Source organism: Bos indicus, chromosome 26 (assembly GCF_029378745.1).
Source record: "Bos indicus isolate NIAB-ARS_2022 breed Sahiwal x Tharparkar chromosome 26, NIAB-ARS_B.indTharparkar_mat_pri_1.0, whole genome shotgun sequence".
In the NCBI taxonomy this organism is placed as follows: Eukaryota; Metazoa; Chordata; class Mammalia; order Artiodactyla; family Bovidae; genus Bos; species Bos indicus.
In genome coordinates, this window is record NC_091785.1 from 35,069,486 (window position 1) to 35,087,739 (window position 18,254).

The 18,254-nt window shown below is 35.4% G+C and overlaps 1 protein-coding gene across 4 annotated transcripts in view; it reads left to right on the forward strand.

Moving 5' to 3' along the window:
- ATRNL1 (attractin like 1) overlaps nt 1-18,254 on the forward strand; it is an 808,308-nt gene that overhangs the window by 46,500 nt on the left and 743,554 nt on the right. For all 4 annotated transcript variants that reach the window (XR_011564298.1, XR_011564299.1, XM_070780901.1 and 1 more), the window contains exons 4-6: nt 811-939; nt 2,565-2,773; nt 15,548-15,722. Coding sequence is in view for 2 of the 4 variants with exons in the window: in XM_070780901.1 (XP_070637002.1) it covers nt 811-939; nt 2,565-2,773; nt 15,548-15,722 (513 nt within the window). In the remaining 2 variants the exon portion in view is untranslated. The remainder of the gene's footprint in view (nt 1-810; nt 940-2,564; nt 2,774-15,547; nt 15,723-18,254) is intronic.

An 18,254-nucleotide genomic window follows, 5' to 3' on the forward strand; every position in this document is an offset into this window, starting at 1 on the left:
TTATGGTCCAACTCTCAACATCCATACATGACTATTGAAAAAACCAGTTTTGACCAGATTGATCTTTGTTGACAAAGTAATGTCTCTGCTTTTTAATATGCTATCTAGGTTTCTCATAGCTTTTCTTCCAAGGAGCAAGCAAGCGCCTTTTAACTTCATGGCTGCAGTCACCATCTGCAGTGATTTTGGAGCCCAAGAAAATAAAGGTAGTATTGCTTTGGGTAGAATGGACATTTTAACCATATTAGTTCTTCCCAGGTGGCTCAGTGGTGAAGAAATCTGCCTTACAATGCAGTAGATGCGGATTGATATCTGGATCGGAAAGATCCCCTGGAGAAGGAAATGGCAACCTGCTCTAGTATTCTTGCCTGGGAAATCCCATGGACAGGGGGCCTGGTGGGCTACAGTCCATGGGGTTCCAAAGAGTCAGACATAGCAGCTTAGCAACAACAGTTCTTTCCCAAGGTATCTTTAAATGAAGGTTTACATAGAACTTAAGTAAAAGAGCACCCTGTGGTCTTATGAGAGAATGGACAACAGGGCAAAGGGCAGAAATTACAGTCTAGTGTTGAGAAGAGAGAAAGGAGTATCGTGGCCTGAGAGTAGATGTTTTCTGTCGTCAGCAGCAGCAGTAGAGCTCATTGGTGAGAAATGACTGGGAACTCATTTTAGATTTATTCTTCTTGTTGTGCATTGTAATATATAATAGATAGTTAATGATTGTGAAAAGAATATTTTGAATAAGTCTTATGTGATTAACAGTCATACGTACATTAATATACACAATGTTCAACTTTGCTCTCTTAACAGTGGTTTGATAGTTCCTGAAATACGGGGAAATGAAACTGTGCCTGAAGTTGTTACAACATCTGGCTATGCACTGTTACATTTTTTTAGTGATGCTGCATATAATCTAACTGGTTTCAACATTTTTTACTCGTAAGTATTTTTTTTTAAATTCGTATTGTAATAATGATTCTTATAATTTGACATAAAAGAGTTTATTGTTTGTTTGTATAAATGTCTTATGTACCAGGAATCGGCTAGGGTGTTAAATTCCAAAATATACAGCGTCTCTTCCTGTTACATAAGATTTTTAATAATATGATCCCCCAAATCCTGTCTAAGCTTGTATTAGGATAATTTGTAAGCTTCAAGGCACCATGGTAACAAGTTAGGTTTGGTTGAAAATTAATTACAAAATTAAAAATCGTCGGGAAATGATTAAGTAAAGAAACACACACCGAGTGTAACTTTAAGTCACAAATGTTCAGGATTGCAGAGAGCTGTTATCTGCCCCTCTGTGCTCCAAGGTATTTTATACCTAATCTGAAGAATGAAGAGAGCTACATTTTCATAGTCCTTCTTATTGCAGAAACTGTGCTGAATGCTGTATATACAATAAGATTCTTTAATTCTCTTCACGTCAGTTCTGTCAAGTGAGTATTTTCCCCATTTTACACATGGGAAAATTGAGGCTTTTAGGAGATAAGGTAAGTGGCTATATACCACTGCCTCTTTAAAATTAGAAAAATAATATTTCTTGAGTGTTTCTTATGTCTAACTCTCAGTGCAAATTTTTATAGAAGTCCAAGGGTGAAGTGAATTAGCCAGAGATTCTTTTGGTTGTTTTCATTAGGAATGACCACAGAAGAATTTGATACATTTTTTTGTTTGTTTGTTTTCTTCAGTAATGTAGAAAATGATAACCGAGGATTTTTCATGAGGAATAAGACATCCTAAATATCCTTGAATCAGCAATTTATTATAGAGTTTATTTATATCAAGCATGTACACAAGGGAGAATAAATATATAGTAAAATATAATCAGTTAGGGAGCCTTAAAATAAAATCCGATAAACACCTTTTAATTTCCACAACAGTGTTTAGGTGATAGCATGCTATTTAAGTGTCATGTGGCGATGGCACCCGCTCCAGTGCTCCTACCCGGAAACTCCCATGGACGGAGGAGCCTTGTAGGCTGCAGTCCACGGGGTCGTGAAGAGTCGGACACGACTGAGCGACTTCACTTTCACTTTCATGCATTGGAGAAGGAAATGGTAACCCACTCCAGTATTCTTGCCTGGAGAATCCCAGGGATGGGGGAGCCTGGTGGGCTGCCATCTATGGGGTCGCACAGAGTCGGACACGACTGAAGTGACTTAGCTTAGCAGCAACCAGTTTATGTTTTGCCTTCTCTTACTGTTTCATGTATTCATGACCTTATTTTTTGCCTATAAAGTGTACTCATATCCTATAAAACATTTGAGTACTTGAATATTTACCAAACATTGTGCTTGGAACTGTATAGATCCTGCAGACGTTGAGTGTGTAGTCTTGGTAGCAGAGTAAATTCATTGAATGGACTGAGGCCAGTTGAAGATATGTATACCTGAATCGCCTTAGGGGTAAAAAAGTACAGAGTAAAGAATTGAAGTCACATTGTAAAATGTGTTAAATGAAACACATGGACACATATAACATTTATAAATTTAACAAAATACCAGCCCAGATTATTTTTCTAATCATCTTGAATTTGAATATTTATGAATTATATTTTACAGAATCAATTCTTGTCCTAACAATTGCTCTGGTCATGGGAAGTGTACAACTAGTGTCTCTGTTTCAAGTCAAGTGTATTGTGAATGTGATAAATACTGGAAGGGTGAAGCTTGTGATATCCCCTACTGTAAAGCCAATTGCGGCAGTCCAGATCACGGTTACTGTGACCTAACAGGAGAAAAGTTGTGTGTCTGCAATGATAGCTGGCAAGGTAAGTGGCTTTTGAAACATGGAGTCACATAGCTAATATATTAATACAAATAATATCTACACTCATTTGCTGTAGTTTGCACACCCAAATCTCATAGATTCATTTTTAGAATTTCAGTAGTAGTCAACGTCTTAATAATTTGCTTCTTCAAAAGGCTTCCCAGGTGACTCAGATGGTAAAGAATCTACCTGCAATGCAGGAGACCCAGGTTCCATCCCTGGGTGGGGAAGATCCCTTGGTGAAGGGAATGGTTATCCACTCCAATATTCTTGCCTGGGAAGTCTCATGGACAGAGGAGCCTGGTGGTGTGTAGTCCATGGGGTCGTAAAGAGTTGGACATGATTGAACGACTTTCACTTTTTTCACAAAATCAGTAAAGATTTTGTCTACATGCTATTATGAGAATCAAATAAATTTATAAATGAAACTCTTTAAATTGTAGATGTATGATTATTGATTTTCTTTAATTTTTTGATGGGTTCCCAAAGATTTGGTGGCTTGGCTAAAATTAACACCTGGTACATCAAAATTTGATTTATAATGGGTAACATAAATAGCATGTTGTAAAAATAGATGCTTATCTTGGAAGGTACTGGACTATATTAAACTTCTTTCTTAGTAAAGACTGACCTCTTGTGGCTATTTTTAAAAGAACATAGAATATTTTAAAAAGTTTTTCAGTTGCCTGTGGCAAAAGCAGTAAGAATTAGGGAAGAATTTCTAAATAATTTTTATCAACATGTATTATTAAATATTAAATTTAGAGTATATTGACAAGTTTTAGCTTTAAGTATTTGGGTATAAAATCATAAATCTTACTATTATATAGGGTCTGTATAAAATATATTTATAGATTGGGCTGGCCAAAGCGTTCATTTGGGTTTTTCCCTTGCGATGTTGCAGAAGAATCCCAGTGAACTCTTTGGCCAACTACAGTACTTACCTACCGAGAGCTTGCTTTGTGCAACTTATATTTACACATTGAGAATCCTGTGTATTAATCCTGTTGATGGGGGAAATTTGACTCAAGAAATACATAATCTAAAGTTACATGACCATGTGTAGCAGTCGTAGCAGTAGTTCCTATCAGACCCAGGTAAAAACCAAGGAGAGTGTGCTCCTCATATTTAACTTTCCTCGGACAAATTAAACAAATGTTGCTGAGTGTGCTGAGTAGTTATTTGGAGCAATTATTTTAGGCTTTCCATAAATTATGCCCATCTTTAACACATGTTATTTCATTAAAAAATTAGTTACTCCAACCATATGAAATATCAGTGATTATTGAGTTGCATTTGATTCCCTATTATGATTATGACAGATACAAATTTCTCAGTGTTTTTAATTATAGGATGTATTTTGTTGAGTGGCTATTTTAATAATTCATGGCCTGTCTTCCCTTAAAAAGTGCCTTGAGGTATCTTTTTTTTTTTTTTCCATTTCAGTCTTGAATCTAAAATAATGTCCTTTTCTCTGAAGAGATTAGTAAGTACATCAAGAATATATTTAAGCTAAGGCCTGAGAAATAGAAGTATAGCTTATATGCAAGGTTTTTTTTCTAACTTGTCTTCATCTGCTATTAGTCCCCAGCTCATCTCAACAGTCTTAAAAGCAAATGAGAAATATATTTGTAAAATATTCTCTATGAACATCTCTGTCCTTTCTTTGTTCTTTTCTTCCATCTTTAAAATACTTTATTTTCTGGGTGTTTTGTAATATATATCTGGTTGAAAACGTTATCTGTTGTTTTTCTGGCTCTGTTTATTGGCATTTCACATTTTATTATTCTTGTCAGGACTTGACTCTTAAATGTCTAAAAGAAAGTGGACATGGGGAACAAATACTGGGTATGTTTACTTTTAAAGCAAAGTGATAATATGAAGTTTATATATATATATTAACACATACACATGTATACATGTACACGTTTTTTAAAATGAGAATAATGTGAAAGTGCTTTATAAATTATAAAATATTACATAGAAACTAGACATTTGTATACCATTACTGCTTCTTAGTAATTAATTTATCTCTGATGAATATTTTATGGGTAGTGTTTGGTGAAATGGATATTGTGCTTCTTTCAAGACAGATGATGTATAGTCTGGTTTCTTTGAGCCTCAGATCTGATCCCTAATTTTGTATTTAAGGAAGCAGAGCTTCAAGTAGCTATGTGTTTTCCCCCACCCCTGCCCCCAATCAACTCCCTAATCAGAGTGGCTCAAGGTTTCTCTCTTACATAACTTTAGACAATCAGAACCACTGGAAGTCTTTGGTTTGATTGTAAGCAACAGACACAGTTCTGGCTTCCCTGAGCAGAAAAGGCAGTTATTGGGAACTATGTCAGGGATCTCTGCCTCCCAGGATTTGTTCTTGCCTTCTTTTTGGTGATAGAATTCACTGAGTTTGTAGCTCTCAAGCACATGGTCTTCAGCTGCATACCATATTCCTCAGCCTTCTTTGCATCTAGCATGGTTATTATACTGTATTAGGTCAGTAGGATATGAGTAGAAATGCTGTGTGGGAATTTTACATCACTGAGATCTTTTACAATGGCTGGTAAATGGCAGCAACTGTGGTAACACTTGCATATTTGCCTGTAGAATGTGTTTTATGAGAAAAGAATGAACTTTTAGCTTATTTAAGCAACTTACTTTTGGTTGTCTTAACCTGTACTCTGATTAATACAAAAGGACATTGGGTAGCTCACAAAGGTGATGGGAAGGCTGTAAAACCTTGGTTGCAAAGGGATAGGTGTAATGGAAGGCTAGTGGGTTGGTTCCCAGCACAGATATAGCCACAGAAAAGTTTGATTAGGATATTCCTGTCGCTGCCACTGGATCCTGGGGCACCACCCCTGTGTCCTTGCTGTGGATACGGCATGCTGTAGGCTTGGGTAGAGAAGTTCTAAACTCTCCCCACATCTTTGTTATCACTTACGAAGGTTTGAAGGCCTGCTCGGTAATATCTACTTGGCTAAATTTAGGTCTTACCCCTACCTTCTCAATTGTGTGGGAATAGATTTTGTTTCTGAACAAAATCCACACAGTTAGAGATTTTCCTAAACAAGGAAGGGGGTTCAGATGATTAGAGTCTTCTAAATAAAGGAAAAAATACAAATAAAATATTTTAAAGTATAGATTGTTGCCATAATTGACGAGGAATGTGTTGAACAGTTCTCTCGTGTCTGCTCAGAAAAACTTTGTGATGTGGAATAGATGGTAGTAGTCGACAGGTGGAAAAGATAAACCAGCAGGCTTCAGGGTACAATTCTCAATTTATTACCACAGAACATTCCCTCCCCCAATTCTATGGAGTTGAAAAACAGATTATCAGGTTTTGTATGAAAGATCATTACTTGGACATTGAAAAATCGTCCCCGGTCCTTTCCTGTCCCGGCATATCCTGTTCAATGCCGTCATTTAGTCCTCTAATTCTTTATGAATGTTCAGTATTCCTTTTCGGTCCAGTCGTAGTTCTCAGGTAAGGATTGAAGTTGGATGTTTTCAGCCTTTGAGATTATTGATTAAAAGATAGCATCTTAATGTGTACGTCAGGTAATTTGTAGTTTTCTATAGTGTTTCTGATTCTTTAAATTTAGTTACACTTGGTTTGGATTTATTTCGGTTCCTTGCGTGTTCTTTGTCCCTACATATCTCAAGGCCTTTCTTATTTCCGCACTTCTCCTTCACCCTCAGCATTCTGGGGGCAGGTCCTCCATTAGACGCTTTCCTAGCACTGAATCCTTTCGATGTGTAGCATCCACCACAGTTACGCTGGTGTGATTCTTTGATTATCTTTCCTACTGGAATGTAAACTCCATGAAGTTAAGAATAATTATGTTTTGATCATCTTTATATCCTCAGCATCTTCTCTAGTGCCTGTTGTATAGTAGGCACTCAAATTCTTTTTTTTCTTAAATGAATGAATTAGAAAGGTTTAGTTTGCCTGTTTAGTGTTATGTGGACATTCAGGTACAGATGTTTCAGTAGACGAGTACTCCAATAAATTATGAAATTTACTTGCTAAATAAAACATTTTACATATTGAGGTGAGCATTTGAATTGAACAGTCTGGTCAGGTATTTTCTTTCCGTCCTTTGGTTTTAGAGTTTAGTATTTGCCATCGGGTGGCAGTATTGACTACCAAAGCACGCACTTAAGACTCCATGGCACTTTTCAAGTTGTAGAAACTTGATGATTTTGTTTTAGAAAAATAGGAAATCTTCTATCTCAGATCCATGAATATTTTATCATAAATTATTTTTCTCAGGGTTAGTCATGTAACATATTAGGACATAGTTACTTTAGTATAGTGTGTATAAGTACACAGCATAACTTACATTTTCCTTTAGAAATTTAATAAAGGGAGAAAGAAAAGAGACATTTAAACTACACTAAAATTGACTTTAAGACTTTTTGACCTTAGATTAAGATAGAGTTGTCATCAATGGATATGAGGGAGACTTTAGGAGGCAGATCAGTTTGGGTTTGGCATGTTATGTTTGAGATATCTTTTAGACGTCTTAGAGGAGATGTTGAAAAGCAATTGGAGTTTAGTGGAGAGAGGTCTGTACTGTTTGGGGCTGACTGGCTTAAAAATGTTAAATTGGGAATAGTTGATGATACCGAAAACCATGAGTTCAGCTGAGATCATGAAGGAAGGGAGTATAGAGAGAGAATGGAACAAAGGACTGAGTTGTGGGTTACAACAAAATTCACAGGCTATTATTCTGTGCCAGACAGAGGTTCCTTGCTTATAGAAACTTACCTAATGCAGAAAAACTTACAACCACTTATTTTATTGCCTCTGGCTTAGACGTAGGATAGGCAGATCCTGTTCTCAATCCCATCTCACTCTGTATTTATCATTTTCAACTAATCAGAACCAGTCTGTAAAGCTTTGTTTCAGGCCTTTCATAACACAAAAACAGTAATTGGAGAGCACTGATCTTTGCTAAAAGAAGGACAGTTCCTTTCATACTGTAATAGCATCATTGACCTAAACTGTGAGAACCACGTATTCTTGGAACAGACCTACTGTAGTGATTACCACTCACACAATTCATTGTTTTATAAAATTCAGATATTGTCGGAACAGCTGTGGACATTTAAACTGCACTAAAATTGATAACTGTCCTTTGGAGATGGTTTTATGGGCCTTGAAAATGTTTAGAATACTTTGGATATAGAACCCAAATCAGATTTTTCTAATGATATTAGAAGATAGGATGCTTGCAGCAGTGTTATCTCATTTGCCTTTTACTGTAGAGAATTTCAGATGCAGTGCACATATTAGATTACAGGACTATTTCTGGAGTGATTACAGTAAGTTACGTGTACTGCTCTTCACATCTCCCTTGTCAGCATATTTCTTCCTTTCCTATTAGCAATTCAATTTCTTTTTGGGCAATTGCCTTTCACTCATTGTGAGTAATCTTGATGGGATGATAAATCCATATACCTACCTATTTTAAGTGTAACTTTTCAGCCTCTTTTAAAAATTCTTTGAATTTCCCCATATTTTTTCAACAAATTCCCATTTTTCCTTAATTTCCCCAAAACGAGTTTCTGTGGCTTACAGTCAAAGAAATCTGATATACGACACTAGAGGTACTATTAGAGGACAAGTTGTATTTTCTGTAACTGGATTTATTTAAAATACCAAAAGTTCAATATAGAGTTATTTATAGAAATGCAGCTTAACGAGTTGTGTTGATATAGTTCAAAGTTAGCAGTGTTTATTTAATATTTCCTGTTGAGGAACTACAAAAAGAAAATAAAAAACTTGTCCTTAATATGTTTTCACCTTAGTAAGATAAATATTTTTTTCATGGTGTCATAGATTAAATTTGAATTAAATGTATGAGCCAAAACTGTATCAAAAAGAAGTCTAAAACTCTGGAGCATGATTTTTTTCCCCCCAAACTCTTGTTTGACTGGGTTACTTTTCAGTTTTTTTTCCTGCTCTAAAATGATATAAAGGAACTCTATTCAGACTAATTCTTTTTTTCCTGAGAAATCAAAGCATGCTGTTAAAATGCCAGTCAGTTGTTAGGAGAGATAAAATTTTACTGCTTGATTTTCCATCCTGCATCTTTGTATATAGCACTTACAGTTTTTCTAGTAACATCAGCAGATAGTATATAAATCTATTCATAAAGTTAGGGGACCTTCCAGGAATTGCTGTTTCACTCAGTTGAAGACTTTAAATTTGTATCATTCTTTATGGAAGAAAAAGTATTTTATAAGATTTGTCTAAAGCAAGTAAAATTTTTGTACTGATTTCCATGATCATATCAGAGATAGATTCCCTTAGAAAAACTTTTCCAGTGCAAAAGAGAGAAGGAAGGAAGAATGTAATTCAGTAATTCTGGAATTGCTTTGGAAAAACTTTCAAAACTTTGTAGTACTTTATTCTGGGTTTTGTCATTTGCAATTATTTCTTAATTGGATTTACCTGTGATTGTAGAAATGTTTTAGTTATAATTTTACTGTTTTCTTTTGGCATGTATATTTATAATACCTAATAATGCTAGGCTTCATTAGCATATTTAGCCTGTAGACTTAATTATACTTAGTTTCCTTGTATATTGAAATGAGAGAATAAACTTCATAATAGTAATATGCTTACTATTATGAAGCTTTCATAGTAGTATTCAATATTAAGTACAGTTTCATTCAATCTTACTTTATTTACACAGGATTCTATGTTCTTTAGGTATAATCTCCATGATTAAAATGAAGTTTAGAAAAGTTAAATAATTTTTCCAAGATTTCATGGCTCATAAGTGGGAAAGCAAGGTTTGACTTCATTTTAATCTTTTGTGATCCTAAGAACATTTTCATTCTTCCATTCAATAAGTGAATACTGAGGCCAGTCATGTAGGAGTCGTAGGCCATCTTTAGGGTTTTTATTTTTAGCGTGATAGCAAATCATTGAAAGATTTTGAGGGAATTGATGAGTAGATTTATATTTTTAATCATTCTGGTTGCATTGTGGAGAGTTGAATGTGATAGGTAGAGAAGAATAGAAATAAGAAGACCAGTTTGGAGACTATTTCAGTAATCAGGGTGAGATGGATGGTGGCTTGGACAAGGATGTTAGTTGTAAAGGAAAGGATCTGTGTGAAGAGACTGGTAGAGATGATTGAATTTAAAAATGTTTATAATTGGTAAAGTTCAGACACTGAGACACCAGCCAATCAACAGGATCCTGGATAAGCCATGCTGTGTAAGGTAATTACCTCTTTAGTTGTCTTTTGTGAAGAGTCTGGATTATTGCAGAGGGGCCAGCGTAACTTGGAAGGGGAAGACCTGGTAACCTGCAGCATCTACTGTATCAGTGAAGTATTTCCAGATTTTAACAGTTGGAAAGGCTGCATTCCTACATACCTAATGAATGTCAGTCCAGGATTTGTTGGATATGGATATGGGAGAAAAAGAGAACTCAGTAGCTCTAAGATCTTTGTCCTGAACAACTGGGTGAATGAGAGTACTGTTTACTGAGATGGTAAACACAGGTGAAGGAACAGATTTGGGAGGGGGGCATCAAGATTTTAGGTTTGGACATATTAAGTTTGAGATGATTATGAGACATCCCAGTAGAAATGTCGTCAGTTCAGTTCAGCTCAGTCATTCAGTCGTGTCCGACTCTTTGCGACCCCAAGGACTGCTGCACGCCAGGATTTCCTGTCCATCACCAACTCCCAGAGCCTACTCAAACTCATGTCCATCTCATCAGTGATGCCATCCAACCATCTCATCCTCTGTCATCCCTTTCTCCTCCTGCCTTCAATCTTTCCCAGCATCAGGGTTTTTTTTCCAGTGAGTCGGTTCTTTGCATCAGGTGGCCAAAGTATTGGAGTTTCAGCTTCAGCATCAGTCCTTCTAATACATATTCAGGACTGATTCCTTTAAGATGAACTGGTTGGATCTCCTTGTAGTTTAAGGGGACTACAAGAGTCTTCTCCAACACCCCAGTTCAATAGCATCAATTCTTTGGTGCTCAGCTTTCTTTATAGCCCAACTCTCACATCCATTCTTGACTACTGGAAAAACCTTAGCTTTGACTAGACCGACCTTTGTTGGTAAAGTACTGTCTCTGCTTTTTAATATGCTGTCTAGGTTGGTCATAGCTTTTCTTCCAAGGAGCAAGAGTCTTTTAATTTCATGGCTGCAGTCACCATCTGCAGTGATTTTGGAGCCCTCAAAATAAAGTCTGTCACTGTTGCCGTTGTTTCCCCATCTGTTTGCTATGAAGTGATGGGACCGGATTCCATGATCTTAGTTTTCTGAATGTTGAGTTTTAAGCCAGTGTTTTCACTCTCCCCTTTCACTTTCATCAAGAGGCTCTTGAGTTTTTCTTCGCTTTCTGCCATAAGGGTGCTGTCATCTGCTTATCCAAGGTTATTAATATTTCTCCCAGCAGTCTTGATTCCAGCTTGTGCTTCATCCAGCCTGGCATTTTGCATGATGTACTCTGCATATAAGTTAAATAAGCAGGGTGACAATATATGTAGGTAGTTTAATTTTGAGTCTAGAATTCAAGAGAGATTGTAAGGATAGAGATATAAATTTGAGAGGGATCAGAGTATAATTCTACTTTGAGTTATAGAATAGCCTCAAAAATTTGTCTCTCAATGGCACCCCACTCCAGTACTCTTGCCTGGAAAATCCCATGGACGGAGGAGCCTGGTAGGCTGCAGTCCATGGGGTCGCTAAGAGTCGGACACGACTGAGCGACTTCCCGTTCACTTTTCACTTTCATGCATTGGAGAAGGAAATGGCAACCCACTCCAGTGTTCTTGCCTGGAGAATCCCAGGGACAGGGGAGCCTGGTGGGCTGCCGTCTATGGGGTCGCACAGAGTTGGACACGACTGAAGCGACTTAGCAGCAGCAGCAGCCTGTCACTAGTGCCAAAAGTTACATCATTAGAAATTCATTTGTGCTCTTTGGATTAACCCGTGGAAAAGGTAGCATATTAAATATTTATGAAACACACTGTAACTTGAACTAGTTTAGTACATCTTTTTCAAGAGAGCTGTAATCTACTTACCTTGAGGAAATTCCCATATTGATTGATGAAAGTTATACAGGGAGAATTATGCAGAGATATTCCATAAGTGTCCAGATAATAGAGTAGTGGATTTTTCATGGATGTATTTTTATGAAATGGAGTCTTGGATGGCCTTAAATGATATTTAATGGGTGATGGAGCCTTTTTGTGTATAATTCATTCTTTATAGTTATTTGTGTTTTAAACTAACATTCAGTATATAAATTTACTCTCTTAATCATTTTAGTTGTAGAGTACAGAAAACTACAAATTAAGACATCTAATCTTCCTTAAAATTTTAAGTCATATTCATATATCTTTCATTCTGTATATAAATGTATTAATTTAGAGTAAAATAATGACAATCTGTAGAGTTTGGCTGTTGACCATTCCTTCTAATCACTGCTAGAAGTTACAGAAAATATGGTAGTAACAAAGACAGGAAAAAGTTGCTGTTTTGCATAGAAAAGTAGATATTTCAGATTGCACAGTAAAGTTTTTAAAATCTCTAAAGTCTGATTTCTTGTACTAAATAACAATATTTATCTTAAGTAAGTTAAATCAAAAATTTTAGTTATTAACATTCAGTCAGTTCAGTTTATTAGCATTAGTTTCCTACAATAGCTGTAACAAATTACCACAAACTTGTTGTCTTAACAGGGGCTTCCCTGAGAGCTCAGTTGGTAAAGAATTCCCCTGCAATGCAGGAGACCCCGGCTCTATTCCTGCGTCGGGAAGATCCCCTGGAGAAGGGATTGGCTACCCACTCCAGTGTTTTTGGGCTTCCCTTGTGGCTCAGCTGGTAAAGAATCTGCCTGCAATGCGGGAGACCTGGGTTTGATCCCTGGGTTGGGAAAACACCCTGGAGAAGGGAAAGGCTACCCACTCCAGTGTTCTGGCCTGGAGAATTCCATGGCAGTCCATGGAATCGCAGAGTCGGACATCACTGAGGAACTTTCACTTTCACTTTGGTGTCTTAACACATACTTAAAGGTCTGAATCGGTTTCACTGAGCCAAAATCAAGGTGTTGGCAGGGCCACACTCCTTCTGGAGGCTCTTAAGAAAGAATCTGCATCCTTGACTTTCCTAGCAGTAGAGTTGCAATGCCTGCTTTCCTTGGCTTTTTCCCCTTCTTCCGTCTCCGAAGCATGGAGCACAGCATCTTGCTTCAGTGGTCCTGGTGATTTCTCCTTAGTCAAATCTCTCTTAGAAAGGCGTGTGTGATTACATGAAGAGCCCACTTGGTTCGTCTAAGATAACTCCCCAGCTCAAGGTCTTTAACTTAATTATGTTCACAGAGTCCCTTTTGCCAGATAAGGTAAGAGTCATAGATTCTAGTGATTAGAACCTGCTTTATCTTTGGGGCTCATTATTTAGCCTACCACAAGCTTGCTCTGAACTGTTTTGTTTTAGTGTGGACTTCATACATGGTTATTGATTTGAAATCTTAAGAAGTTTACATGCCATTATTCTCTATCAACCTCTGCCAGGCAAAACTATGTATTATTTGACTGTTTCCAACTCTGTGCCTTTAGGCAGCAGACTTGTTTTTAACTTTTTATTTAGAAAGAGTTTCAAATTTATAGAAAAATTGCAAGAACAGGGATTGTACAAAGAATATACAAATGCCCTTTACCCAGATTAACCTATTATTAACATTTTATAATTTTGGTTTATTATTCTTGACTTAAATCTACATTTTTCTTTTAAAGAAAACAGCATTTAGCATTCAGAGCAGTAGGTATACCACTTATGTATAATGCCCATATGATCTTATTTCTTTTCAGTTAAATTAGAGGTTGGCAAATTTTTCTGTAACTACCATATAGGAAGTATTTTTGGCTTTGTGAATTGTATGGTCTCTCTTGAAACTGCTCAACTCTGCCGAGTATGGCAAACGCAGCCTTCAGTAATACTTAACTGAGTGAGCATACTGTGTTCTTACAAAACTTCATTTACAAAAACATGTACTGGGTTGGATTTTACTCATGGACTGTTTTTTGCCAACCTGAGTTAAAAGAGGTCTCAGTGGTTTAGAATTGTAATTTTAACTTAAAAAAAAATGAACATGTTCCCTTAATTTCTTTGGTTACTAAGCTGTAGTTCACTGACTTTTCACCTAGAAATGATAAACTTTTCTGTATCTGATTTAAAAGATTTTTTTGTTATCAAAGAGGTGATCTATCTAATTTTTACCTGAAAAATACAGACTCATAGAATGTAAACCTTGAAAAGGACTTTGAAGATGAATGAATGAATGCATGGGTGAGTGAATAAATAAGCAAATAAAAACTGTAAAGGTTAATATTTCTGAAATTAGGGTCTGTTGGGATGTTTTAAAATTTTGTGATTCAGTGATGATCTAAAATGTTTTTTGATAAGAAATCATTACTTTCATAATTGTGTAAAAATGCTGCTTGATTGCAGTGCCAGCATTTGTGTTGACTGTTGAGTTAGGAGCAAATAGTATTCTTATATTATAGGCTAAAAAAAATAATAAAATGTACTGATACTTTTGTGATACGTGGAGGTCAAATGATGTTAGGGTCTATTTTATAAATTAGAAAGGTTTGTAAATGGTAGATGAAGGAAAAGTGCCGTGAGAATTATTTTGTCAAAATAATACAGGTATCTTAAAGTTGTGTAAAAAAGGTGCTATAGCATTAATATCATTTCCAACAGGAGTCTAATGAATTACTTTGAGCAGAACAACATCATCCATCATGTTAAGCAAATATTAATTTTACTGATTTTATAAGCTTTTTTATGAACATAATTTATAAGCTTATGTTAGTTTTATATTTATAAAAGAACTTAGAACATAATATATTTCTATTAGTTTCATTAGAGTTAAAATAGTTTATGAGCCCTTAAATTTGATGAAAATAAATATATTTCCATTAGGAGCATTCCTTCCAAGTTTGAGAAACACTGATCTAGCCTAGTTGGCTACATTTTACAGATGATGAACCAAGACTTATGAGCAACATAGTGAATGTGGATAGGAAAAGACAATGTTTTCAACTTGTAGTATTTAAGTTATCCTCTACTCATTAATAGTTTTTTTAAATTATGCATAATAATTTTTTCAGTTTATGAACAGTAAGCCTCTCTACCAATGCCAATTTTGGTTGTTCAATAAGAATGCTGCTAAGAAAAAATGTAATTTTTATTTTTGTGTTTCTTTAATACAGTTGTAAACAGAAAGTGCTACAATTTACAAATGCTTTAATTTCCACTCTTCTTTAAAAAAACTTAAATATTTATAATAACCCTTAGGAGGTATTTCTGTTTTATAGATGAAGGCTTGATGGTGGCGGAGGTAAACAGACTTACCCAAGGTCACACTTTCAGTGACTGAACTGGGGTTTGAGTACATTGTTTTCCATTTTCCTTTCTAATATTCAAATACAATATTAGCATACTAAAATAAATCTGAAATTTATGTTATTTAAAGGGTTCTTTCAAATTGTGATATGTATTTGAACATATTCAAGCCTAATTTGAGTATATGATTTTTTTTTTCCTCCTGTAAGCATTACATTTGCTGTTAGAGTTTTTCCTGTAAGTTATATTTCAGACTATTTATTATGTACAGTATATTTATTAATATGATGAGCATTGAATTCTTAAATTCCCTTAACCCATATATTCTATTTCTGTAGTCTAAGGTCTTTGTTTAATGCATTGCATTGTTTGATTTTCTTTTACATAGGTCCTGATTGTTCTTTGAACGTTCCTTCTACCGAGTCTTACTGGATTCTGCCAAATGTTAAACCCTTCAGTCCTTCTGTAGGTCGGGCTTCCCATAAAGCTGTTTTACATGGGAAATTTATGTGGGTGATTGGTGGATATACTTTTAACTACAGTTCTTTTCAAATGGTCTTGAAGTAAGTTTTTTTCCCATATTTTTACAATCTATTTTTTAAGCTGGGTATTTTTGGATAATGAAGACTATCCTAAATGTCTTATTGCTATGCTGATTCATGAATGGTTGTCTTTGTAATAGTATCTGTTTTCCGCATGGGACTGATTTGAGAATGTATAAACTCAGTATATCCAAAAGTTATTTGTCACTATGCATATATGTTTGTTCTTTGTAGATATTTCTTTAACTTTCTACAGTGCTTTTGTTAAATTCTGAATAAGAAAGTATTAACTTTAAATAAGGCCAGGCCAGGCCTATATTGGCCTTTATGAATCCTGGTCACCTTTTATTTTTTCAGAATGAAGTATAATTACTTACATAAAAATAATTTCAGTTTTTTCCCCCCTCAAATTTTAATTTACCTAAACTTTTTCTCTGCATTTACTTTGCAAACTTTTATTCGTAGAGCGGTACCAGTGTTGTAAAATAGGTTATTGATTTACTGTGGACTTAATGGAGATTGTCCCTTGCATGATTGGATGATAAGGAGAGTTGCATGAATGCCAGCTTTATCTGATTTTTTTCAGCTGTTGATTGTATTTTATGAACTATTCAATAACAAAATGAAAGAGGAAATAAAAATGATTTGATTATCAGTGTTGTTTTCAGGGGTCACATTCATAATATGTAATAACTGGTGTAACTTGGGCATCAAGCAGTCGGAAATGACCTTGGGCGGTGTACCATATGGTGTATGCCCCAAAAGGGTTGCTGTATTTAGCAGATAAATATATAGGACACCCAGTTATATTTGAATTTCAGATCAACAGTGAATACTTTTTTAGTAAGAGTAGGCCTTTTGTAATTTTATTTTTCAGTTTTGTCTTGAGTGTTGCATGGGTCATACTTATACCAAAAAATTTGTGGTTTATTTGAAATTCAGATTTAGCTGGGCATTCTGTATCTATAAACCCTAATTTCTGAATATATTAGCCCTATTAATTTGGGGGATTAAAAAATTCTATATATAAGAGGAGATTGATTTAAAACTATGATTGAGTATGACTGGAATTACCGTGTAAAATAAATTCTGGAGAGAGGAAGGAAGAATTTTGAGTAAACATTTTAATAAATGAAGGATAACAATATCCTTCAATATCCTGTAACAATAAATGAAAAATAAAATATAGTAGAAAGAACTGAAAGAGAATTGGTAGGATTATTAAGATATGCAAAGAACTTGAGGAACTGAGATTTAAATGTGGAAAAGAAAAGGAAATTAGCTATGATTCATGAAAACAAAAAGTTTGTGAAAATAGAGTGGAAGTTTGGATTAAATTGTGGCATTTGCAAAGTAGAGTTGTGAAGACAGTATAGTTGTCAAGGAAACTTGGACATCTTAAAAGTTTGTATTCTGTACAAGTTAAATAGCACATTGTAAATTAAGTGATGAATTTTACTGATATTCTCCTAAACATATATTTTCTATTTGAACCAGATAGATTGTTTGTTTTTGTTTGAAACCTGTTTCTTTTGGTTACAGTGTTTATTTAGTTTTGTAGTAAACTAGAGGTATAAGATTAGAAGTAACTTTGTTGCTGTTTTCACAGGTTAGAAAATGTTTTTTCATTATTCTGAAGGCAGTTTAGTTGTAGGTAAGGATGTTTAAAAAGCTTTTTAGAAGTGATGGTGTCAGTAATAAGTTGATTAATCTTCTATAATAGAATTTAATTGAGGTGTACATGTTACATTTAAGACAAATTATTCAGTAAATGATATAAAAGTTCTGTATTAGTGTCTATTAGAGAGTATTTTACAGAATATTTATTCATTGACATTAGTGAAAATTAACTTGTAATCATGGGCATAGCAAATCATTTTGAACGCATTATGTGCTTAGTTCTTATGATATAGAACATCTCAGGTGGCTCAGTGGTAAAGAATCCATGTGCAATTCAGGAGATGTGGGTTCAATCCCTGGGTCATGAAGATTCCCTAGAGAAGGAAATGGCAGTCTACTCCAGTATTTTTGCCTGGGAAATCCCATGGACAGAGGAGCCTTATAGGCTATAGTCCACAGGGTTGCAAAATTGTCAAACATAACTTTGTGACTGAACAATAACAGCTTGGGATATATCAGTGGATATGATGAATATCCTATCTTTGTGAAGTTAGTGAGGAAAGATAGACAATTAGAAGAAAAAAGTAACTAATGTGATAACAAGTATACAGGACTTCCCAAGTGGCTCAGTCGTAAAGAATCTGCCTGGCAAGCAGGAGACTCGGGTTTGATCCCTGGGTCAGGAAAATCCCCTGGAGAAGGGCATGGCAACTCATTCCAGTATTCTTGCCTGGGAAATCCCATGAACAGAGGAGCCTGGCGGGCTACAGTCCATGGGGTTGCAAAGAGTTGGACATGACTTACCCACTGAACAACAGCAACAAAATGTATTATGTATATGCACATATATACACAGATAGATACAGGTAGATAGCAAAATAGATAGCAGCGGTAAGCAAATTAGGACTGCTGAAGAGGAGGGAGTTGCAGTTA